Source organism: Prionailurus viverrinus, chromosome E3 (assembly GCF_022837055.1).
Source record: "Prionailurus viverrinus isolate Anna chromosome E3, UM_Priviv_1.0, whole genome shotgun sequence".
Taxonomy (NCBI): Eukaryota; Metazoa; Chordata; class Mammalia; order Carnivora; family Felidae; genus Prionailurus; species Prionailurus viverrinus.
Window position 1 is genome coordinate 31,687,033 of NC_062576.1, and position 25,446 is coordinate 31,712,478.

General features: G+C 50.5%; 1 protein-coding gene across 10 annotated transcripts in view; it reads right to left on the reverse strand.

Annotated features, from left to right (window-relative positions):
• SNX29 (sorting nexin 29) overlaps positions 1–25,446 on the reverse strand; it is a 499,251-nt gene that overhangs the window by 129,202 nt on the left and 344,603 nt on the right. For all 10 annotated transcript variants that reach the window (XR_007147865.1, XR_007147866.1, XR_007147869.1 and 7 more), the window contains 2 exons: positions 13,066–13,121; positions 10,325–10,406 (listed from right to left, as the gene is read on the reverse strand). Coding sequence is in view for 2 of the 10 variants with exons in the window: in XM_047839171.1 (XP_047695127.1) it covers positions 10,325–10,406; positions 13,066–13,121 (138 nt within the window). In the remaining 8 variants the exon portion in view is untranslated. The remainder of the gene's footprint in view (positions 1–10,324; positions 10,407–13,065; positions 13,122–25,446) is intronic.

A 25,446-nucleotide genomic window follows, 5' to 3' on the forward strand; every position in this document is an offset into this window, starting at 1 on the left:
TGATAAGCCCACTCTGCCATTAAACAGCTCTCCACATTCAATCTTACATCAAGTCGTCAATGGCCAAGGCTCCGTCTCTATCTTTCACAATATCCCCAGCACCCAGCCCACTGCAGGATGGCTGGACAGACAGAGAGATGAACACACAGTTGGAGAGATCAGTAGATGAGCCCAAACCTGTTTCTCTCCAACTTCCCCTCTCTGGTCTCTATTCTGTCCTCTGGGAGGCAGCTGGGAGTCCAGGTGAAAACCCCAGACTTGGGGTGGGGAGACCAACAGTGAATCTGGCTCTGATGCTTTTGCGCTGAGACCTCGGACAAGTTATTTCCTTACCATTGTGAACACGTCTTTGTCCACCTCTAAAACGGAAAGAACATCCACAATACCTCAGGGCTGGTGAAACCACACATAGAATAAGTAAGGCGCAGTATGCTTCGGTAGGTCAACCAAGAAATTCCTGGTTTCCCAAGATGTGAAGACCAGGAAATAGAAGAACACTCGATAATCCTCATTATAAAGCTAAAAGACAAGCAAAAGCCTGAAACGTACAGTACAAAGGATTACTATGCAGAGCACTCTTACAAATGGGTAAGAGAGGGATGAACAGTACCATACAAAGATAGGGAAGGACACCAGCAGGCAATTCACACACACGCGCAAAACACAAATGGCAGATTAAAGTACAGACGTATGTTCACCCTCCCTAGCAATAAGGAAAATGCAAATCCAGACATGGATGGAATGTCATTGTTCCCCCTATCAGAATGGTCGTATTTAAAAGATTGATATGGGGCACCTGGGTGGCGCAGTCGGTTAAGCGTCCGACTTCAGCCAGGTCACGATCTCGCGGTCCGGGAGTTCGAGCCCCGCGTCAGGCTCTGGGCTGATGGCTCGGAGCCTGGAGCCTGTTTCCGATTCTGTGTCTCCCTCTCTCTCTGCCCCTCCCCCGTTCATGCTCTGTCTCTCTCTGTCCCAAAAATAAATAAAATAAAATAAAATAAAATAAAATAAAATAAAATAAAATAAAATAAAATAAAATAAAATAAAATAAAATAAAATAAAATAAAATAAAATAAAATAAAATAAAATAAATAAATAAATAAAAGACTGATAATACCCAGTGACGGCAAGGACATGGGGACAAAATATTCCTTTATGGCACTGGAAGGACTGAAAATTGGTTCAGCCTTTGGGAAAGCAATTTAGCTAGGCCTATTTAAAATAAAAAAGGTCTACATCCTGCACCTTGGCAAATCCACTTCTAGTCATTTATCCTAAAGACCTGCCTACGATATGGACAGAGAGGTCTGTACGAGAACAGTCTGGGAGGTTTGTCTGCAATGGCCAGGAAATGAAAACAGTCTAAATGTCCGTCATCAGACCATTAAGTAAAGGCTCCCTCATACCGGGAAATAATGTGGCGAAGTTTAACAAGAGTAAGGAAGAGAGAGGTCTGAGTACTAAGAAAGAAGGCATGTATCACAGGATCCCATTTACGTTCAACAAAATAACACCGTAACAGCATTCGGGGGATCCGTGTGGAGCGGTACCTGTCAGCCTAGAGAAATTATGCCCCCAGGGGACATTTGGCAAAGTGTGGAGACACTGTGGGTTGTCACAACCGGAGAGATGGCGTGGGTGGTGAGTGGGTAGTGGCCACGGATGCTTCTCAACATCCTTTCATGCACAGGTGAGACCTCCTCCTCCTCCCCACACAAAGAATTATCCAATCCAAAATGTCAATTGTGCTGCAGCAGAGAAACCCTGGTGTGAAGATGCCTTCTAGCAAGCTGGCTCCTGAGGAAGCCCAGGTGATGCACAGCCCAAGTCCCCCCAATGCCGGTCAGAGCATCCTCATTTTCCTTTGGGGAAACACCCTTATTCCACTGCCCTAAGCGTCAGGAGTAGGTATATAACCCAAAAGCACGCCATCCACCTGGACAAGGCAATGAGCAGACAGGGGTATGGCCCATGCCACCGAGAGTCAGAACCAGGTCCGGGACTGCTGCCAGCCTCGAAAGGAACAGGGGCCTTTTTCACTGGGGTCAGCCGAGCCGAGGGGAGGTCAGCCTGTAGGTGCCCACCGACACTCGTGCCACTGCGGCCCGGCTGGGAACAAAGCCAATGCAAGGGAAAAGTTACTTTCTCAAAAGAGACCAGCCCTCAGGACACGGAGTCCCTGAGATTCAAGCTGGGTCTGCCCTCGGTCTTTTCCATGAGGCAAGCCAATGAATCCCCTTTGTTAAGTTCTGTTAGTCAGGACTCAGTGCAGAGTTACTGGGAGAACTGAAAGCTATCAGCAGGAGGGAGGAGGGGACAGAGACGAAGGCAGAAAAAGAATGTGTCTGGTTTGCAGAAGCTGCAGCTCCTACCAAGGACACATATGGCCAAGTGTTCCACTGAAAACCCCCTGCGTGAGACGGTCTGAGCCGGAAGGGAGCTCAGGGCCTGCGCAGAAGCCCCCACGTTGCCCCAGTTACCTGTAGCTCGTTACAGTCTCAGCTCTCCTCCTACGGGCGGGGGTTTCCACCACCGGGTCGAACATACGATGTGCACACTAGCAGGCTGACGGGCATGACAGAAGCATGACAGGTGCAGGTGAACCTAAGCGTCTAAGTAACAGAAAACGTACCGGTTGCTTATGTACCCAACTCCCTGCCCTCGCCTTGTGATGCGTTGAATAAAAGCTTCCAGCACTAACCCCAAGGAGAGACGGTGTGTTGAGACCCGTCTCCCCGTCTCCTTACCTGTGACAAGTGACACAAGTTCTTTGCTTTCAACACTTCCTTGCACTGCGTTCGATTTAATGTGCCCCAGGTGGCAAAGCCCTGGAGCTGGGTGTCGCTCTCCTACGACCAGGAGAGGGCAGGTGTTACCTCGGGAGTTAGTATCCTGGTCAGAACAGGGGTGGTCAGCTCGTTTCCCACACTGTCCCGATTTGAGGAGCCCCAACCTGGTTGCAAACGGGGGGGTCACGTCAGAGGATCAGGCTGGGTTCTACTGAGGTGACGGCTGGATCCCGAGGACCCTGCCATCCAAGTACCCGGGACCTCCACTCGTGCCCTCGGCCCAAGTCACAGCTCCCCATGTAAACATGCCCACGAGGGAACAAGCACAGGGGCCAGCAAATGGGATCATCGGAGTGGGGGGCGGTACCCACCTGGAAACTAGCCCCCAGCTGTAGTTCAGGCAGTGACAGGGACTGAGGACACACGTGCGTTTGGGTCTGCACGTTAGCCCCGCTCACAGCTCCTGACAAAGAAGCTGTATCAGGAAACCATCTCAGGAAAACCTCTCCAGGAAGGGCAGAGAAGGAATCACGAACAGGCACCTTGGAGATGCTGACGAATAATGTCACTGGTCCAATGCAACAAGGAATTTCGGTCCACACCAAGACTAAAGCCGGCACCACGTGGGCATGTCCCAGCTGGCCAAACTCTCAGGTACTGGGGCCTGGGCATTCAATACTTCAGGCCTCTATGCAATCCCATGTGATTTGGTATTTGTTGATATCAGGTATCTGGATATTAGATATCAGGTATCTGTTGAGCACTGGTGCCCCGGCTGGAAGAGCTCAGCCCTGGGCAAAGCCTCACAGAGTTTTGCACGGACACCGTCTTCCATTTCAGCTGCTTGAATGGTGGTCCCACCTCCTCGGCAGCCCCGGAAACGGAGGACGAAGGTATCTGGCTCTTCGTAGCTCCTCGGGTAGCCGATGCGGAGCCCCTGATCAAGTAGATGCTAAATAAAGCCTTTTTTCAATGTATGAACGTGCCCAGAGAGGTTCAACTGAATGTTCTTTTTATGTCTGCTTCCAGGTATAGTAGCTTATCACGGTCAGGCAGTTACCGGAGCGCTAATGGTAGTCATCTCACAGGGGCGTGTCAGACACTGCGTCCAACACGGGACCTGTCACTGTGCGAGGTGAGTGGCCTTCCGTCCCTCCCACCCGTACCTCTCTCCCCAGCCCTTACGACGAAAGGTACGTTTACTCCACAGCATGTGTCTCCCCCACAGACGGTCAGGTCGGGGAGGGCAGGAGGTTTCGCTCACCGCTGGCTCTGCTGAATTTAGCACAAGCCGGGCATACAGGAGACCCTCGATAAACAGCTTTCGGATGGATACAGGATTTATACTGTGAAGCGAAAAAGTAGTTCTTCCTGCTTGGGAAGACACAAGCAGTAACAGAGAGTAACAGTGACCTGTACGTCCAAAGGGACGTGCTTTTTCTTTTTGCCGGTATCAGGCTCTCTCAGAAGCCCTGAACATCCCAGAACGGCGGGAGGCCGACGTGCCGTGAACCGTAGAGGCGCTCAGGTGCTGCACTTGGCGGGGCGGTTCGTTCTCAAGGGGAGGGACCGCAAGCACCAAGGCCAGCCAGCCCAGGGCGCTGCCCACCGTGCAGCACAAAGGCCGACGGGGCCAGAACGACACTGAGCAATCCCAGGGCCTGCCTCGCGCACAACAGGGGTGGCAGGAGGGAGCAGACGCGGACGAGAGAGATTCACTTCTGCCTCAGAGCCGGTCCGTTTCCCCCCAAATCCGGAACTGGGCAGGGGCTTCTCAGAGCCCACATTACAGCAGCTGTGGGTCCTGTGTCTGTCTCATCCGTCTCCACTTAACGAATTCCTCCCTCTCTGCAGAGCAGCAAAGCAAGCCTCGAGACAGAGCCGCAGGGAAGAGAACTGGAGGGCCTGCGGGGTAAGCCTCTTAGGAAAGGGGATGAAAAGGCATGGCTGAGAAGCCTGCAGCCTCAAGTACAAACGCGTCACCCTCCTCCACACCCCGTGCAGCCCACCTGGACCCTGTGATGTATTATTCACAGGGGAAAGAATGGATTCCCGGCCTCACATACAAAAACACGCCCCGATGGAATAAACCTGCAAAAGGACTGCCCAGGTGACACGGGGTCCTTCCGGGTGGGACCACAAATACTCACTGGGCCTTCCTGGGGCACCTTTAACCAAGACCACACGCTGTGGCTTCTAGAAAAGGGGACCTCTTCCATCCAGAAGGGAAGAGCTTGGCTGAAACAAAGCAATGATTTTTTTTTTATATATATACAAAGGAGACCTAATTAGCTGTGCTGTGCAAATGGAGTATTTTACAGTAAGCAGCGTTTCCGGTGGCTGAGTTCAAAGTCTGAAATTAATCCCACATAGAGGACAGGTTTCAGCTGTACTTCCACCAACAGTACTTTTCAAAGGCAAAGACTTAAGGGTTCTGAACGTAAGCACATGGATGGATTCTTTCATTCCAGTTTAGTGCCTGTAATATTTGCTTAAGAACAAAATAGGCAGGTTGTTTGAAGGTCTCCCATGCCTTCATAAACACTACAGCAGAATATTAAAGACGGCGGACCTCAATCTTCTTCAGAAGTGGGGGTACTTGGAGAAGAAGATCAAACAACTGCTAAGGTACAAACCAGGTGCTAACTAACAACAAATGATATGGAAGTGACAGAAAACCGAGCCCACAAGCGCAATGGTGTGTAAAGACAGAGAGAAGGAAAGAGAAACTAAGAAAACCAGTTATTAAACAGTTTCTCCCATGGGGCGCCTGGGGGGCTCAGTCCGTTGAGTGCCCGACTTCGGCTCAGGTCACGGTCTCGCGGTCCGTGAGTTCGAGCCCCGCGTCGGGCTCTGTGCCAACGGCTCGAAGCCTGGAGCCTATTTCGGATTCTGTGTCTCCCTCTCTCTGACCCTCCCTCATTCATGCTCTGTCTCTCTCTGCCTCAAAAAGAAACGAACATTAAAAAAAATTGAAAATATAATAAAATAAATAGTTGCTCCCGGTTCACGTGTTGCTGTTCAATCGCCGTGTCTCTGGCTGATGTCTGTTGGCAACCCAGCATCAGGAGCCGCCAGAAGCGTAAGAGATGTTCACGGACACAAACCTTCCACTGGAAAGGTTCTGGACACCAGTTTTACCTCTGTCCTGAGGATTGCTTAAACGCTGCCATTTCCTGCTAGTGCCAGAGCACCCCTCAGCCCCCGTTTCGGACTCGGGGACGGAGCGTGGAAATCCTGGCACTCAAAGGCGCAAGCCGCTTTTTAAGACCTTGCATTCACCCCCGTCCGGGGATGGCCCGCCTGCCAGAACCCCGTGTGCAAAATAGAATTCCAGACCTCTTCCAGCCACACCAACGGTGAAAGCCATTGGTACCACGTGCATCAGGTGGGCTATCTCAGCGCGTCTGGCATTTAGGACTACCTTTGCCAGGCCTCCGGGCAGGCTCTCCAGGCCCTGACGCTGGCCAAACAGGAAGCTCTGAAGGAGCTTCCCTGAAACCCGCGCACGGCCAGAGCAGCCAACGCCAACACCTGCTCAGACAACTTCCCTAAGCAAGACCGTCTCGGCCCGGCCTGTGGAGGCGGGGGGCTCGACGGGTAACATGTCTGGGCCCTGCGGTGGCCCCCGCAGTTCTACAGAAAACTCCCTGCTGGGCTGCAGCGGCCCACCTTCTCAGAAACGCGGGCGGCCACCCAGGCAGGCCGGGCCCCTCCCTTCAGATTGAAGGCAACTGTCCCAATTGCCTCTTGGGTTTTTAAAGAGCTTCACCCTCAGTCTCAGAACCTCTGGAAACCGGCACCTTGTGAGAAAATGCTATTTGGGCTCCAAAAATGTTAGTGAATGCCATGCTTCTCCGTGCCTTTGTTTTCTCACCTATAAAATGGGGATAAGAAGAGTTTATTCACAGGGTGATTTGAGGACTCAATGAGCTATTTGACATAATGCACACACACGAGCGAGAGGCAGCGGCTGCTACGGCTTCTTGTTAGTATTCTCCCCATTACTGTTTTATTGTAAGCGGTCTGTTCCCTCAGCACGGTGTTTCCCAAATACATAACACTGTCCCAAACTCTGGCTGCTTGCATTATCATGTATTTAGCGTTGTTCTTCAAGCAGAGTCTCTTTCTTTCTTCTTAAATTTATTTTAGAAGGAAAATGAAGGGTGCCTGGGTAGCTCAGTCAGTAAGCGTCCAACTGGATTTCCGCTCAGGTCATGATCTCACAGCTTGTGGGTTCGAGCCCCACATCAGGCTCTGGGCTGACATGCAGGCTGCTTAGGATTCTCTCCCTTCGCCCCCCCCCCCCACCTGACCTCTGCTCTTCCCCCATGCACCCCCTTGTCAAAAAAAAAAAAAACTTAAAAAAAATGCATCACTGTGGTAAATGGAAAACAGGATTCTGTGCCTTAACTAGAAGGGAAATGTAAAAATTAAACACAATTAAAACAAGACAACAAGATCAAGTTCAAGTCTGCTCCTTCCTGTCGCCACTGAACAGAAAGATTCAAGGGTGTGGACAGCACAAGGTCAACACTTGAAGACTTTCTCCCCCTGGTAACCCCAAACCGTGGAAGAGCTGAAAACGGAGTGGCTTTCTCCCAGCAGGATTTGTTAATGCCCAGTCTCTGTCTTTCTAGAACCTGGTTAAGCATACATAAAATTATCCTGCTTTCCGACACTCTTGGAGACACTGTTCTGCCCAAGAGGACTTTCTGCAATGATGGAAACTTTCTGTAACTGTGCTGCCCCATAAAGTTGCCACTGGCAGCATATGGCTGTTAAGCACTCGAAATGTGGCTAGTGGACTTGAACTGAATTTCTAAGTTTACTGTATTTTAGCTCATTTAAATGTAAATGGCTGTGTGTGGCTAGTGGCTGTCGTAGTGGAAAGCCCAGATCTACTGAGAAAACTACACATCATGATCCCTTGATCTTGGCTCTTCGAATGAACTGATATCTGTTTGGAGGTTACACACTTGTCTTCCTTTGAGGGAGATGTGATGGAACCTGACAGGGACTTGTCACAGGCATGTAACTGGGGATTGTCTACTACATCCCTCAATATCGCTTAATCTACAGCTCTGTGTGGAAATTTCTTTTAGAGCTGCCTTTGAGGAGCTCATGTATTTTCTTCTCATTAGCAATGGTAGTATCCAAAATAGGCACATTTCCATTTTCACCCTGGCTGCCAGGAAGCCTAGAGGAAATACACAAAGCAACGAGAACATTGGTGTAGGATCTCATGACAGATTTCCGTGATTTCCTTAATGGAAGTATTACCAGTTTACGTTTTCCCAGACCGTGACATTTCATTTTTTACTTCTATGTTATCATTCTTTTACAGGTGTTCCTCTAGAAATTATCTCAAATCTTTTGGGGAAATATACAGATGGCATTTTTTAAACTAAGAAAAATAATGTCCAATGGTATCAGCATTTTCAGTGACTCTTGTTCTTTCCCTTATCATTTACGGTAAGAACCCCGTAAAAAGCTTTCTCGAACGTCTCCAAACATGTTGTATGGATTTTGCTTGTGAGATACTGACCAGAAGCACTGTTAGCTAAGAGGAGAAAGACAGCTGCATTCAAGAGGTGCTACCTCACACCCCCCATATCACATTTCAATTTTGGTCTAAGATAAAGCTGTCTGCTTCTCTTTGTTCACCCCCTGGGCAACACCTCTCGGCTCTCTGATGGCCGCAAAGCAGAACTCAAAGGACACTCTTAGAAGACGGTTTTTGGTTGGTGTGGCATCGAAAGAGAAAGAGAACCAAGGAGATGTATGGAAATCTGTCAAGTCTAACTCTCTTCTTAAGCCAAAGGTGAGAGCATCCGGAGCACTCAGATTCTCCAACACTTACTGACGAGTTACTTACTAAGTGCCGTTGCCAAACAAGTAAACTCCAGTCGCTTTCTGGTGCAAGCTTCCTTGCCAAACCCTAGCTCACCTGTCTGTGAGATTTCAAGATGCGTGTACCATACAGATGCCTGTTCCTATAAACCACACACCTGCCACCATGCCTGCCACTGAAGGCTACACAGGGCGAGCATTTGGCAACAGCAGAAATTCCAAGACGAGAATACAGAATGTGTCCTACCCGCCACACGCCCCTCACGCTGACAAGAGCTTTGCAAGGCAAGGAGTGGCAGTATTTCCATCTTACTCGTGAGGAAATGGAGATTCACTTAAGGTTACAAAACTGAAACCAGGGCTCCTATCTTCAAGGTCAGTGTCTTTTTTTTTTTTTTCCCTAACCATCCAGCCTCTGGAGAAAAATATCTTAATAGGTGAGAAGATGTCTTCTTTGATGGTCAATTCCCCACTTAAGAAAAAAAAAAAAGCAACAAAACTCAAGACTTTTCACAGAGCTGATGGGGAGTAAGAACAAAAACGTGGGGCACCTGGGTGGCTCAGTTAGGTGTCTGACTTCAGCTCAGGTCATGATCTCACGGTCCGTGGGTTCGAGCCCCGCATCGGGCTCTGGGCTGACGGCTCAGAGCCTGGAGCCTGCTTTGGATTCTGTGTCTCCCTCTGTCTCTGACCCTCCCCCGTTCATGCTCTGTCTCTCTCTGTCTCGCTCTGTCTCTGTCTGTGTTGTCGTGACACAAGAAGACGGAAGCAGAAAGCAGCTAAGAGTCAGTGGTGAAAACAGAGCAGTCCAGGACAGGTGAACACCACTAGCTGGAGATCAGGATCCAAGGTAAGAAAAATAAAAGACAATAGAGGAAAAGATGGTACGAAGGCAGGGCAGAAAGAGGCATCGGGAAATCAGGAAATATGGAAAACTGGAGTCCCACGTGATGGGGATAAACCACCCCCAAAGCATGCACAGGCCCCTCAGTCCCCAACACCCAAGTCCCAGCCAGGAGCGGACCAGTTCTCCCCCGAGGACAAGGAGACGTCTGCTCTTTGGGTTACGTCAAGTAACTGTTGCCCCTTCTGCTGAGAAGAGTACCCGGCTTTTCATTCAGAGAACTCCTCTCCCTCCATCAGACACACCCCAGCACCAGCAGGGGTCACATCCAAACCTGGCCCATCCCACGGGTCCATCACCCATCCCTGAGGATCAGGAAGGGGATCCTGGTCCAAGACAGGCCCAGGAGAGACAATGAAGCACCCAGACAGGCTGAAAGCCACCCATCAACCCGCAGAGAGCACCAGCCCGAGAAGGACGCCTGAGCAAAGGACAGAGCGGATGGCAGCAGGTTTCCGGCCACGGGCCCGGTCATGCCTGGGCCGCACGTACACTCAGACTCTCTGGCTGCAACACAAGCCGACAAATCCCATTTTGGCCCCCGCTGTCCAAGCTCAGATCTGCAGCGTCTGCACCAAAGGGCCTGACCGACACGAAGCTCCACCCCGGCCCCTCCTGTCTACATGAAGGAAGGACCCCTTCCTCGGGGAGGCCCGGCAACTGGGAGGCTGGCGTCGGGAGGCCGTGGCCGTGGCCGAGGGGCAGAGGCACCACAGTGCAACAAAAGGCTGTTGGTTCCACCCCAGCAGTGACATCTGGCCGAAAACCAGACGCTCACCTGATACACGTGGAAGGCATTCGCCGCTTTGCCCCGCAGAAACACTGATGGGATCCAGACGTTGATCAGCGCCCGGTTTGATCTGACCGAAACCAAAGATCAAAATTAGTCATTTCAATTTACAATGAGGATCGGAGGAAAACAGACTTCTCCTCTAAGAGGCATCACACACCAGAATTTAGGACAACATCGATCATGTCTACAAGTAAGATGAAGGGCCTGGGTAGGCGTGTTCGCCCAACCCCCAGGATCATTCTTCAGGGACTGAGTTTAAGTCTATGTGTATTTTTTTATTCAGACACACAGTGTGTACTTTGGGATAAGAAATGGACTTTAGCTTTACAACTGAGTCACCATGACTCCTACTTTCTCTAAACCTGAGTTTCTTCCTCTGAAAAGAGGGATAATAATTGGAGGCCCTCACGGGGGTGTGGAGGGTCATGTGACCTGATGACTGCAGGGTACCTGGGGCACCCAGAGGGGTCACACTGTCTCCTCTCTGTGTCCCTCTACACCCTGGTCCCCGTTTTAAGATCAGACTCCACCCAGGGGCTCAGGAGACCGACATCCATGGCGATGCAGGTAACGGCTCTTTGGGGTGGGGGGAGGGGAAAGAGAAAATGGCAGGCTGGGATACCAGGAAGCCAGGTGCAAATACCCGCCCTGCAACTCTCCAAAACCACTGTGTGTGGCTCCAATGAACCAAGATTTAAATTCAAGGGCAAGTCGTTTCCTGAGCACCTACAACGTATGATTTCATGATTTCCCTGGATTATCTCAGTGAATCCTCATGGGATATTTAAGGGGTCCTTCAAGGGTCCCCTGGGGTATGTGAGCTCTGCCTCACGTGACGGCTGTCACCTAGCTGTGAGTCGCTGGGTACACGGGCCCACTCCAGCGATCTTCCACCAGGCTGAAGGCCAGGCGTGCAGGCTGGAAACCCTGTCTCTAACACCTGAGGGTCAGTCCTGACGGGTATCACGAGGGCACCACACAACTCTGGGAGGGGCCTCCACCTTGTGTTGTGCCCGGGCTCCGTGCCCCCTCCTGAACTCTCCCTCTCTCTAAGGAGCAGCCTACAAAGATGTACCAGACTTCTGTGCTTACAACACAATCTGAGACGATGGGGGAAGAGCCCGGGACTCAGTGGTCTCCCCAACTCAGGCGTAGAGAGCATTTTAGTCTCACAGAGAGATGGTTCTCTCCTGAGGCGGCATCCTTCCAAGCTCCGAGCTGAGGTACTGACTTCCTCCACGGGGCAAAATCATCCATCAGCTCTCAGAGCTCCAAGTCCAAATGGCAATTCTGAGCCGTCAAGCTGGTTTGCACATTAATGGCACCCCGCCCATCCCTCCTGGAAAGGTCCTCCCAAGGGTTCTAGCGCCTAAAGTGTTCCCTTGCATCTCTGTCCGGGGGTGGGTCGGGCACCAGCGGACTCAACGATCTGCTTTGCATTCACCTTCCTGATCAGTGAGTGTGAGACATCCCCGACTGGCTTCAGCACTTCTCCGTCTCAGAACATTCACCCCACAGCATGAGAACTGTTTATAGGGCCATTTCCCTCCTTGATATTAACTCACTTGTTCCATCTTTTGTTGGCTCACTCATGCATTAAATAAATGCTGATTGAGAACCTACTATGTGCCAGTGGCTACTCAAGGTCCTGGAGACAGAGCACGGAAGCAAGACAACCCAGACCCTGCCCTCGGGGAGTGGGAGAGAGACAAATCCCGCTGGTTAGTAATTCACTGTGGTCCAAGAAGGTACTTTCTAGAATTTCCATCTTTTTAAGGTGAGGGAGACTTGTTTTGTAGTGTAACATAGGATCTATCCTGGAGAACGTACCAGTACACTTGACAAGAGGGGCTCCTGGGTGGCTCAGTCAGTTGAACATCTGACTCTCGATTTCAGCTCAGGACATGATCTCATGATTGGTGGGATCGAGCCCCAAGTCTGGCTCCGTGCTGAGAGCATGGAGCCTGCTTAGGATTCTCTCCCTCCCCCTCTCCCTCTGCCCATTCTCCCCACTGGTGCATACTCTCTATCAAAATAAACATTTAAAAATATGTATTTAAAAATAAGAAGCAAAGTATATACTGTTCTCATTGGGCTGAGGAACTACGCCCAAGTACCCGAACCCCAAAGCAACCTGATTGTGAAACAGTCTGAAGACCAACTAAGTTCTTTAGGAGCTTATCATCAGGGGCACCAGCCAGAGTCACATCCAGTCACAAATCAGACCCATGCACCAAACCACTGCTGTTTCCATTAACTCAGGGGTTGCGAACTCATTCTTCCGGGAGACACACAGAGAAAGAAATGAGGGCAGCAGGCCAGAGTCAGGCAACAGGGAAAAGGGGGGACTGTGGTAAGTGAAAGAGTACCTGCCCTGTGTGAAGGAGGCGGCTGCTACTCAGCACTGACCGTGGCCTGGTAGGGATCAGAGCCCCCCTTGTTTTCTTTTGAAAGCGAAATTTAAATTCTTATGCGATAGCTTCCAAGTCTAAAATGTCAGCCAAAAAAATAATTGTTTTCTAATACCCAAGAAGAGAACCACGGCACATCTGAAGGCCAGACTTGGGCTGCAGGTGAACAGCCTCTCCCTCTATGATAAGCAAATTGCCCTGCGCAGACTGAAACAGTGATCTTTGTTTCCCCCCACCGTGGTCTTCTGGGAGACAAGCCAAACCACTGAGTCCTACTTCTAAAGGGGCCCTCGTGAGTAGATGCCGTGGACTTACATTTCAAAATCCGACAAACTCTGGTCTTCGGATGTTTGGCTCAAATCTCCGGGCACCTGCCATCAGGAAAGGGGAGAAGGGAGAGAGAAAACGCATCCTGGTTACCGTGGTTGGCATAATCACGCAAGAATCCTGCCTCCCAATGATGCTTACACATTTCCTGTTCAGAACAAGGCGAGAAAGCAGTTACTGGAAAACAAGAAGAGACTGTGTGGAAGGATGGTTAGAGACGGTGTTGGGGTAATAAAAATATGTCACCATGAGGAATCTTGATTATCTTCACAGAAAAAGGACTGCTGATCCTATCGAGATAATAGCAGGCCTATAAAATCGTGTAATTTTGGAGCTCTAAAGACCTGGTTAGGATCTGAGATACAAGATACCAGATGAGTAGTGGACAAAACAACCACTGCCACCATGATGAACACAGACGCACGGAGGACATAAACACAAAAGGTCAACGTCTGCCCCCAGACGGCTCCATCCTTCCCTGTCACGATACACCAGCACCTGGAAGGCACAGCACAGCTGCCGTTCCTGACTCAGAAGGGCCCCGGGAGAACACGACTCGGTCCAAGAAACTCCACTGCCTGGCAGGATGGCAGGTTCCCCGTAAAGCAGGTACTGAAATGGTCAGCACCAGAAGATGTTCAATAAATGGTGGTATCACGGTCATGGCCAGGGCATGAGCTTCTGATCGGACCTGAAGTGGCCAGAATTTAAGGATGTGGATCAAAACCAAGAGGAAAGAGTGCAAAGGGGGAGGGTGTGGGCAACTGAGGAAGAGAGCATTGACTTCACACACTACACCTGTCAGAGCTTTCCTGTTACCACAATCTGCATCGTTCTTCATAAAAATCTGTCCCCCCAACCCCTTCATAGATGAACAAACAGGCTCAGGGAGGCTGAGACCTTGCTAAGGCCACACATGCAGGAAGTGGGTCTGAATTCAGATCTGTCCAACCGCAAAGGCTTTTCTGCCAAACCCTCAGCAAACACAGGGAAAACCAGCTGTGGGGTGGAAGGAGGTGAGACCTGGACCCTTTCCCGGGGGCTGGAGATGCCAGAAGGCACTCCTTAAAGACACAGTGGGTTCTCTCCGAGGCAGGAGGATGCCGTGATTATGGAGCCTACACTCTGGGGCCACAAGGCTCAGGGTCAACCCCAGCCCCAGCTGTTCTTGACCCTGCAGCCACGAGCAAATCACTTGCCCCCTCTGGTCACACTGTCCTCACCTGTAAAACAGGCAGGACAGTCATAGCACTCAGAGTTCACCTACAGACAAAATGAGCTGATGCCTACAGAGTACCCAGAACAACACCTGGGAGGTAGGACGTTCACGGTCACTGCACTGTAGTAACAGTATGGCCGTTACGGAGAAAAGCTCTATGTTCTGTTATCCTTGACACAGAGAATCTGTCCTGCCAACCCAAAGGCCGTCTCTCCCCACAGCCCAGGGGGAGGACACCCAACCGGGGCCCTGGACAGATGTGTGCAGCCAAGCAATTAAAATGGGCTCCATGAGCAGGTTTGGCTAAGAAGCTGCTATGGAGGGATTCCTTCAACCCCAACAAGGAGGTACATGCCTACCCCACAACCTGAGAAAACTTCAGCTTAAAGGGACGAGGAACTCACTGGGCTGGTTGGTGTGGCCCTTCTGTTATGGCGTCCGTCATTTTTCCTGTGGACGGCTGGGAAGACGGTTTAATCTATTAGGGAAGCCGTGACACTGTGTTCCCCAATCCCTAAGAACATCCACATGCTCTGACCCAGATACCTCATTCCTATGGTTTCTCTGGAGGAAATAACCAAAGACACAGACCAAAATTTACATCAAAGATCATTCCTCTTTCAATGGCTGAGATTTTTGCAAATCATCTAAAGGTCCAACCGTAGAGAAACCATTCAGGAAATGATGGCACGTCTGTATGAGATGGCCAGATTAAACAAAAAATAGGTTACATGTGCACACTCATGAGGGTACAAGCGTGAAAATGATTCTGGAAAAATACAGAAGAACATTAACAGTGGCTATCATTGATAATACAGTAGGAGTGGGAGTGGGGAGAGAAACAGACCAAATTTGCATTGGCTGTATTTCCATAAGACTAAAATAATCTATCTTTCGAATGAACTGCTTTAGAAAAAAATTTTAAATGTGCTTTTGAAGAACAAAATAGCTTTCCGTGTGCGGTCATGAAAAGATCTCCAGGAAAGATCAAGAGAAAGCCTAAGCAGGGTGCAGGTGGTGGGTCTAACATACCATCCTTAACGCACAAGTGCAGAGGTAACTATCAAGCTGTATTCGTCTGTTCCTGCATTGAGAAGCACTAGCAGGGAAATTTAAGACACCTAGAAAAGGAGCACCCAGTGGGCACCGGGGTGTGGGAGTGGGGGCCTGGGCAGCCGGCAGAAGACACTGAAAATGAAGCTATTTGGGGGTGCCTGGGTGGCTCAGTCGGTTAGGCATCCGGCTCTTGATTTTGGCTCAGGTCATGATCTTGTGGTTCATGAGATCGAGCCCCAAGTCAGGTCAGCTTGGGATTCTTTCTCTACCTCTGTCCCTGCCCCTCCCCTACTTTCCAGTTCTAAGCATATAGATAGTAAATACATAAATAGTAAACCTCTCCAAATAGATAAATAAGTAAACACTTTAGAAAAAAGAAAATGAGGGGCTCCTGAGTGGCTCAGTCAGCTAAGCATCCGACTTCGGCTCAGGTCATGATCTCACGGTTCATGGGATCAACCCCCGTGTTGGGCTCTCTGCTGTCAGCACAGAGCCCACTTTGGATCCTCTGTCCCCCTCTCTCTCTACGTATCTCCTGAGCGCTTTCACCCGTACTCTCAAAAATAAAGAATAAAAAAAACATTAAAAAAAGAAAACGAGTCTATTTACTAAATATCCTTTTACATCACTTGAGTTCTGAAATAACGTACTGCCAATTGAACATTTAAATAAAAACGTATTATCCCGCCAGAAGAGAGCTTCTGATAGATTTGTAATGGCATAGCCAACAGCTCCTTGCCTCTGTTTCACAAAACGCTGCTTGGAACTGTGAATTCTTAAGCACAACTTAGGACGTCCACCCATCAGTAAGGTCAGAATGAAACGAGGGGAAAGGGGACACCGGGGAGAGAGAGGTCACATGGATTGCACTTTTCTGGACTTTCTACACTGAAAGTGCATTGATCACGTAACCGTAAACAGACACATATTATGTGTTAAGTGTCTCTCGTGTAACTGTGTAAAGTAAGTAAAATACTCTGCCCGATGCCCAGCCCGCCCCCTGCAAAATGCACTTGGCTGAAATGCAGAAAGCCGTGAAGAAAGTAGAGACTTTGCCTTCAAATGCTCTGGAGTCCGGGATACAGAAAGACAAGGGGAGGCTCTGAAGGCCCAGCACTGCGCACACACCACGCTCCCCTTGGCTCTTCCACACGGAGCCCCGTGGCACGGCCAGGACTCTAGCACCTTCTCTGGCATGGCTGTGGGGCGGCCCTTGGCCTCTCTTTTCCGAGCTTCCCCCTTGACACCCGGGTCTGGGGAAGGTTCCTCGGGCACGACAGGAGAAGCAGGTACGCATACTGGAGAAGGGACTGCCAGACTGAAGACGGCTGCCACGCCATTTCGTGCATGGTGACGCCATCTTTCCATCAGCCTGGTTTCACACTGGAAGCGAACAGAGCTCAGACCCAGGGAGCTGCACCCGCAAGAGGGAAGGTTCTGACTGGATCGACCCCACAAAGCTGAAGGAAAGGAGACCAGAAGGACTCAAGGAAAAGAGAAGGTGAGGGTGTTAAGGACAGACATCACTTTACAAGGCTAAGAACAAAGAAAGCCGCTTCTAAAAAGGAATCGATTCTCAGAAGGCAGTATTTTCTTCACACATACATTAACTCTCAGGGGTGCTCATTTTTAAGAATCATCTTGGACAATGGATCTAAGTAGCCGGAAGGTGTTAAACCCTTCTGAATTAGGACATGGGCCACAAACATCCCTTGTGACCGCCCGAAGCTACAAGGAAAGCCTGGAGGGACACGTCTCTAGGATATGGCCTGTGTTGGCTTCCCCCTCAACAGGGGGCATAAAACAGGGATCAGCAACACGGATGTTCTCATTCACTTCTCTCAGGCCCTGGAGAAAAGGCGGGTCCCCGCCTGGCCTGTGGGCTGGGGACTCACGTGGCAGCACGTGGGTGCAAGAAAGGCAGAGCCCGCTTCTGGAGACACAGAGCAGCCAGCATTCCCGGATCCTCCTGGACAAACATGAATGGGCGTGGGGGGGCAGGCGAGGCTCACAGAAAACACTCTCCTGGGCTGCGTTAGCAAAGAAGCTTCCCCAGTCTTTCCCAAATCAGGATTTCACGAGCTGCTTGGGGACGGGGGAGCAGAGATCGGCCAGCTCACCGTAGCCCCTCACAACTGGGCCAAAATGGAATCCAGACGCTGGTTCACCCTGCTGTTCTGACCTAGAATTCCTCAGACCTGGGTTAAGGGCTCAAAGAACTGAGACTTGGCCAAAAACAGTAACAAACATACTAAGTAAGTGCTTATTTAAACAGGAAGGGAAGGAAGGAGGAAGAGAGGAAAGAAATAATCAGGCAACTGCCAGAGCCACAGGAAAATCTCTTCCCTCCTCCCCCTTTCAGAATCAGGATGCAAGTAGGGGCAGCGAGAGTGGACAGAGAAGCTTCCCTTTCCTTGGAGCTGTCTTGACTTCCAGTCTCGAGGGGCTGCAAACACAGACACATCACCACCAGGCATCATCAAAGGCTTCCTGCGTCACAAAGTGCTTTCACATCAAAATCATCCCAGGTCCTCCCCATCCCAGCCCTGTGGGCACAGGGGTTCCCCGTCCACCCCATTCCACAGGCAAGGACAAGGGGATTCAGCGTGAATAAACAAAAGCAACAGAGATGCCAGGAGGCCAGCACCAAATACCAGATGAATCAGCACGCCATCTTGGATGTCCAGCTCAGGTGAGCCCCAGACCGCAGCGTATGCTGGAGCAAAACCACTCAGTTACCCCCAGAACCATGAAATCCAAGAAAATGGTTGTGTTTTGGCATCATTAAGTTTTGGGGTGGCTTGACATGCAGCAGTAGGTAGCCCGAAAAGTAACTTTCCCAGGGTCGTTCGGCTGGTAAGTGATCGAGGAGGGAATGGCACTTTTTACCCCTAAAGCTACGCCGCCTCCCACTACAAAATCCCCGGTCTTTGCATTTTGCTTCTGCAAAAGGAGAAGCCCAGGAGAGGAAGTAACCCAGATTCACCCAGAAGGGGCTCTGCTGGTACAGAGACCTCGGATGGAGTGAAGGAGGCCCGGAAGGACTCAATCGCTCAAGAGCAGATGTGCACAAGTGTCCACGTGAGTCTAAAATCCGAAGCCTTCCTTAACAAGTCTGTTTTCTTTGATGGGACAGGGTGATTTTTGGCAGATGCCCGGCCTGGAGGAACAAGGCGCGGGCCTGACCCAGTCCAAGGTGGCTGGCTCTCTCCCAAGGAAACCCCAGGTCCTTTCCCACCTTCGGATAATACACGCGTCAGCCTAGAGTCTGAGCAGAATGCGTCAAGTCTCAGTGGACTAACAAAAAATGGGATGTTCTGCGAGAGAAGTCACCTGGCTTCAATAAATCCCGGTTTCTTCCTCACCTACCCCGTGACAACCCGTCTCCGAGTGCCCTATTAGAGACAATCAACAAAGATGGGAAGGACCACCCAACATGTGTTGAACACCTACTGTGTGCCAGTGTGTTCCCACATGTAATCCTCAAATCACGTGTGCAGCAAGTAACATCTCAAGTCACGTTCCCCTACCCCCTTCCCACAACCTGTTTGTACGCCCTTCCAGATTCAGCTAAAATGTGCATTCCCGGGAGACACCCGCCTAGACCACAGAAACTAAACACATCTCCCCTGCCACCACTATGGTTCACGCTGTGCGGCTGGCCATTAATCCATTCCGGTTAGTCTGTGTACTGGTCCCTCCTTGTGAGCTGGGGGACACGTGCACTGTATGTCACGGCAGCCTCGCCCCGCACCCGTCACACTGAGGACGCTGAATTAGTATTTGTGACTGCCGAGACGGAGAATGATGTGAGCTGTCTTTCCACGCTGAAATGTCTATTTTTAAACTGCTTCGGAGCAAATTTGCAATCTTCGTGCATGATAAGGATAACTTAGTTTGGAGTTAAGAAAAACCAGAGGAAGACAAATGTACTCTCTCTCTCTTCTAATTACACGGCTTTCAGATTTACCGCTCAGAAGAAAAGCAAAAGGCAGACGTTCTGGAGCAGCAAACCTGTGTCCCAATCACAAAATGACACCCATGGTTTACATTTTCCACAGTCACCTTCTCCATCATGGTTCTTCTCGAAAAGCCTTCCCTTAAGCAATTAGCTCTCACTTTGTGTTGCCAAACACAACTATTTCCCAGCCCAACTGTACCCCTGCTCTCTCGTCTTGTTTTTTTAATAAGGAACAAAATGTGCCATGGCACGGCTGTCTTCCAGCGTGGCTGGCCAAGCCAGAGAGCAGACAGACCCAGGGCTGTGCTCTGAGTACTAAGTCGGCCTGGGCTTCCCGGCCCCACAGGAGGCAACCAGCCCAGGGCTGGACCACTTTCAGGCTTCTGGGTTTATCTATTTATTTGTTCTTTTGTTTTACAAACAATTAGAGGCATTTGCATGGTTTAAAAAATCAGCGGAGGTCAAAGACCCTCCGTGGGGAGTAGAGAACTGGCAATGAAGAGCTTCGGAAAGTTTTTTATGCTGTCCTCTGGGAAACTCTGGAAGCCTGAACAAATGCGGACTATTACATTTCTGTGGTGTGGGTTTTCATGTGTCTGCTTCTCCCCAAAGACCATGAGGATCTCAAGGACAATATTTCCAGAGCCCATCCTGGCCCCAGGCACTTAGTAATTGCTCAATGAATATTCCCATTGGATAGAAAGGTGAACACATACAGAAATGGATAGTGGCGCCTGGCTGGCTCAGTCAGTTCAGCCCCCAATTCTTGATTTCGGAACAGGTCATGATCTCATGGTTCGTGAGACTGAGCGCCCCCATCAGGCTCTGCGCTGACAGCATGGAGCCTGCTTGGAATTCCCGCCCCGGCTTCCCCTTCCCTGCTTGTGCTCACACGCTCGCTCTCTCTCTCTCTCTCTCTCAAAATAAATAAACAAATGTTAAAAAAGAAAAAAAGAAATGGGTAAATGGATAAATGCATGGCTGGAGGAGAACAGGAATTTCAGGGAAGGGGCATGAGGAAAATATCCAGTTAACTAAGAACGGACAACTAGTTTCTCTCCAAGTAATAAAGATGCATGAATTACATAGGTACACTCACCTGTCTGAGAACATACATTGCAGCACCATTTACGGCAGTAAGAGCCAGGGAACTAGCAACGATACGCAATAAATGACCTCTAGGATGTAGTCAAATGACAACAAACACACAACACAACAGGCGACCTGAGGTACTGTTTTCATCAAGGACTTGGAAGACACACGCATCACGCATGCGTGCTTTTGCATCTGCATTAACCATTTCTAGAAAGACACACAGAAAACTGGCAACAGTGAATGCCTTCAAAGGAAGGACACTGAAAAGCAAGGGTGTGAGGGGGACAGAATTATTTTTTACTGTACAACTTTATACCTTATCAATTGCACGCAGGAGGAAGTTACCCTTTCAAAAAATAAATGTAACAACCTCGACATTTTATCTTAGCTTTTATTTACTTATTTTTTGAGAGAGAGCGCGAGCGAGTGACGGAGGGGTAGATAGAAAGGGAGAGAGACCATCTTAAGCAGCTCAGTAAGGACCCTGACACAGGGCTCAATCCCATGACCTTGGGATCATGACCTCAGCCAAAATAAAGAGTTGGATGCTTAAATGACTGAGCCACCCAGGTGCCCCATAACTTTGAGATTTTAAATTAAAAGTATTCTACGATGGGGGGAAACATGACAGTGACTATCTCTGAGGTAGAGGTGTAGGGAGTCACCAAGAAGGAGCATCAAAGAACATTCTGGGGAGACGGCAAAGTTCTGAGTTTTCTGCTACACAAATGTGTTCAATTGTCAGAACTCAGTGAGCATATGGTCAAGATGTCTACATTTCACTCTATGCAAACTTTCCATCAAAAGCTTTTTTAAAAAAGTAAGAAACACTGAACTCCAGTCAATGATATCCTCATTAAAGTCGTTGGGAAGAAACATATACTAATAACTGTAATTTAGTTTGAAATGCATTTTTAAAAAAATTGTTTTTAATGTTTATTTTCGATAGAGAGACAAAGCACAAGTGGGGGGAGGAGCAGAGAGAGAGGGAGACACAGAATCTGAAGCAGGATCCAGCTTCACAAGCTGTGAGGTCATGACCTGATCCAAAGTTAGAAGCTTAACCGACAGAGTCACCCAGGCACCCCTGAAATGCATTTTTAAAAGATGAATCGATGGGATATAAAGGGAGAGAGCGAAAGGGATGGGTGGAGGGATGGAAGAGAAAAGTATAGTCAACTGTTAATGGTGGACTCCATGTGATGAGTATACAGGTGTTTATGGCGAAATTTTTCAAGATAACTCTTAAAATTTTCTAATAGAATGTTAGGAAAAAACAAGTTTTGATCAACCACGTAGAACAATGGAATTACCTTTCTAGTCTCTGCAGAGAAAATCACAAGATATTGCTGTCTTACAAAGAAAATATCAGTTTACAGCTTAAAAATGTTGGAGAGAAAGTATTACAGAAGTGTGTCGGGTGGTTAATAAAACTACTTTGGTTCTCTGGATTCTGAGACATTAGTGGTATTTATCACGTGTTTAAAAATGAAAATGTGTTGTGATTGATCAAATTTGTTTTTTTTTTCTTAAAGGACTGGATTGGGGCACCTGGGTGGCTCAGTAGGTTAAGCGTCCGACTCTTGATTTCGGCTCAAGCACAATCTCACGGTTCATGGGATCAAACCCCACATCGGCTTCTGTGCTGATGGCACGGAGCCTGCCTGGGATTCTATCTATGCCCCCTCCCCGGCTCGAGTGTGTTTTGGGGGAGGGGGGCGTGTGTGTGTGTGTGTGTGTGTGTGTGTGTGTGTGTGTGCACGTGCACACACGCACATGTGCTCTTTCAAAAACAAATCGCTGTAAAAGGTAAAAACATGACTGGGTCGGGACATGGGTCAGCTGGGATGGAGCTGACTTCACCTGTGGCCAAGAACAAGGCTCTACCCTTCTCTGAGCCCTCCTTCCTGCTGCAGAACAGGGCAAAAGCAGATGCCCCGTGGGGCTGCCGGGAGGGCTCAGAAGGCCCCCCCCCAGGACCTACCCCACCGAGCATCTGGCAGAGAAGAGACGCCCCCCCCCCCCCCGCTAAGCGGCAACCACTCCCATCATTCATGGGTGGAGTTCAAGGGTGCTGCACAGACAGAAGGTCAGGACCCAGCAGCCCTCACCCACGAGTGAAGGGCCAACTGCCCCATTTCTACAGACGCACACACCTGCCAGCACTGAGATGTTTGGTCCACCAATCCATGCTAAGTTCCTCTTAAGGACCAGACACTCTGGTACCAGGGAGGCGACAGCCAGCAGGGACAAAGCCCTGTGGCTCACATACCCTACAATCCATAAGGAGAGACGGTCTCCAGATAAACCCATCAATGCCGTTAAGTGTCCAGGTCCGCGCAGAAGCAAAGGGTAAGTAAGGCTTCCAGGAGGGGGAAGGGCAAAGCAGCTGGAGGGGAGGCTGAAACACGAGGGAAAACAGCAGGACTCTGGTCCTCGCTCAGACAGTGAGAAGTCCCGATGGGAGGAAAGCGAGGGAAGCCTGGGCCAGCTGGAGTTTCGCTCAGTCTCTGCGGCCACAGAGCGGTGGCTGGAGGCCGGCAGGATGGAACAGCCAGGGGGCCCCCGCACACGCTTCTCAAACACACCCCTGATCGTGAGTGCGTACAGGGTCATTTGCCACCCTCTCTGCCTTTCCATCGACAGACCGTTGTAAGGCTCGCCTGTAAGAGAGTACAAATCACCAACTGTCTACAGTTTCTCTGGGCTTAACTTACCAGGACATAAAGCAATTCTTCAGAATCCTCAGCAATCTCCAGTGAAAGGTGTAGGAGAGCCGGGAGCACCAGCTAATCTGAGCTCACTCCTGCTACAGAGGAGGCCCCTGAGGCCCGGCGGGGGTGGGGGGGGGGAGCTGGGACACACGGCCTCACCCGGGCTCCTCGCTGCAGGCTCCTATAACCTCACACCACGTGCAGGCGGTGGGAAGGTGCTTACCTGCTCCTGACAGGTTCCCAGCTTTCTAGTAGCCGTGTCCCTCCCCCAGGCCCTCTTTAGCAGGAGAAGGTTCCTCTTTGATCGGACCCCCACTTCGCATATCTAAGGAAGAGATCCTCTTAAACAAAGAGTTAAAAAAAGCGTGATGTTTTCAAGAAGAAAATCGTTCAGAAACCACTAAGGAACCGCCTCATTCATTCTCATTTCACCCTTACCTCCCATGGAGCGGCCAGGGAAAACGAGGCACAGGGCAACCAGGAGGTGCAAACACGAGCATCCGAAGCCGGCCTCGCTAGGATCGTGGGGAAGTGGAGTGTGCGTGCAGGACTTCCCCCAAGCACGCGCAGACACAACGGTGATGGTCACTTAAAGCCCAGCAGGGGCCACTAAGCAGCACTCAGGAGCAGTAACAGGTACTGTGGATGTTAGAGCACCAGGTCTGAGCAGCTCAGTATCGCCCAGCAGCGGATGACGGTACATCTAGGTGAACCCATTGGAGACATCAGACTACAGGGACAACAGCAGGTTCCTGCCACGTCTATCACCTCTGACGCTGTCTCCTTGCAAACAGCACCCCCTTCTCCCCCCCCCCCCTTCCACCGCCCAACCCCTTTAGTGCACAAGGGTAGGCGTGTCGCTGGGGCAACCCTCCAGGGCAGAGACAGTGGCACATTCACGGTGCCAATTCGAGCCTGAAACCCAGGGCCTCCCCATACGGCAGATCAGGGACCGGCACATCATGGCCCATGGGCCAATCCCAGCCTGCTTTGGTAAATAAATTCTCGCTGGAACACAGGGATGCTTGTACAACCTTTATCATCTAGGGCGGCCTTCACATTACCTCCACAAGGTCAAGCAACTGTGACAGAAACAGTGTGGCCCGCCTTCCTAAAACACGTGCTATTTGGGCGTTTACAGAGAAACTTGGCCAACTCCTGATCCACTTGATGATGCAACAGCCAGAGAAAAATTACTGGTAATTTCAGGGTTAAGAGTCAACTCTTCTTGGCGGGGAGGAACCAATGATTTGATTTCCACAGCCCAATGAAATGATTCTCAGAGGCTAAAGAACGAAAGGAGGGCCTGGATCATGCCCGAGAGGACTGATGATACATGGCATTTAGAGATCCAGTCACTAATCCGCTTTTATCCATGAAATGCCCAGAGGGAGCTCTCAGTAGATGGTGTCCCACATCCTGCCAGAGGCTCAGAGAGGCTGAGTGATGCGCCCAGGGACACAGCGAAAATTCAAAGCCAGGTCTGGCTGGGTTCCAGGCCGCGTTCTTTCCACTACACCTGCTGCCTCTCCACCAAGAAACGCGGGTCCAAAACAAGCATACAGGCTCATCTGGGAAGGAAGGAACCCGGAAGACTGAGCGCCTCTGAAAGGCGGCTTCTTGTAACGAGCAAAGAAGGCGCTTGGGTGGTTAGAGCACGGCGCGCCCAGGCGGGTTGCCGCTAACGACACACAGGGACAGTATTTTTACCGTCGCGAGCGCAGTGATCCCATCAGCGCTGAGCAGGCGCTGCTCATGTTCAAGTAAAAGCCAGATGGCTCTGGAATGTCTCCTCCGGGGGTCTCACTTCTACTGCTTACAAACATGAAAGCCACACCCTGGACGCCGCTTCAGGCACCTGGGGGCAGGGGTAGAGGGGTCTGCTCCTCAGGAAGCTCTGTACTGATCACTTCGGGGTGCAGGGGTCCTCGGGGAGACACAGGGCCTGCTGTCCTAAGGTAAGGCAGACCTGGGTCTCGCCACTTACTAACCAAGAATCCCTGTGCCCTGGTCTCCTGGTCTGTAAATTGGAGCCAACACCCACGACCTCGTCATGTCTGCACGCTGCCCAGGGCACTGCCACTCTGCTTTCGGAGCAAGCTCTCAGTTACGTGCCACTCGTCACCCTCCCATCCCAAGCCGCCCTTCCGCCTCCCTGCACAAGGACAACAGGAAAGCCGTCACAGGCGGCTCACAACCTCAGTCTTTCCCTCGGGCTCATGTTTGATCAGAACCCATTTTCCACTTTTCACAACGCACCCCATCTCCTCATCTGTCCGGGGCCCCTCGGGGCCCGCTCACCGGCCACGCCTGAGTGCGCCAGC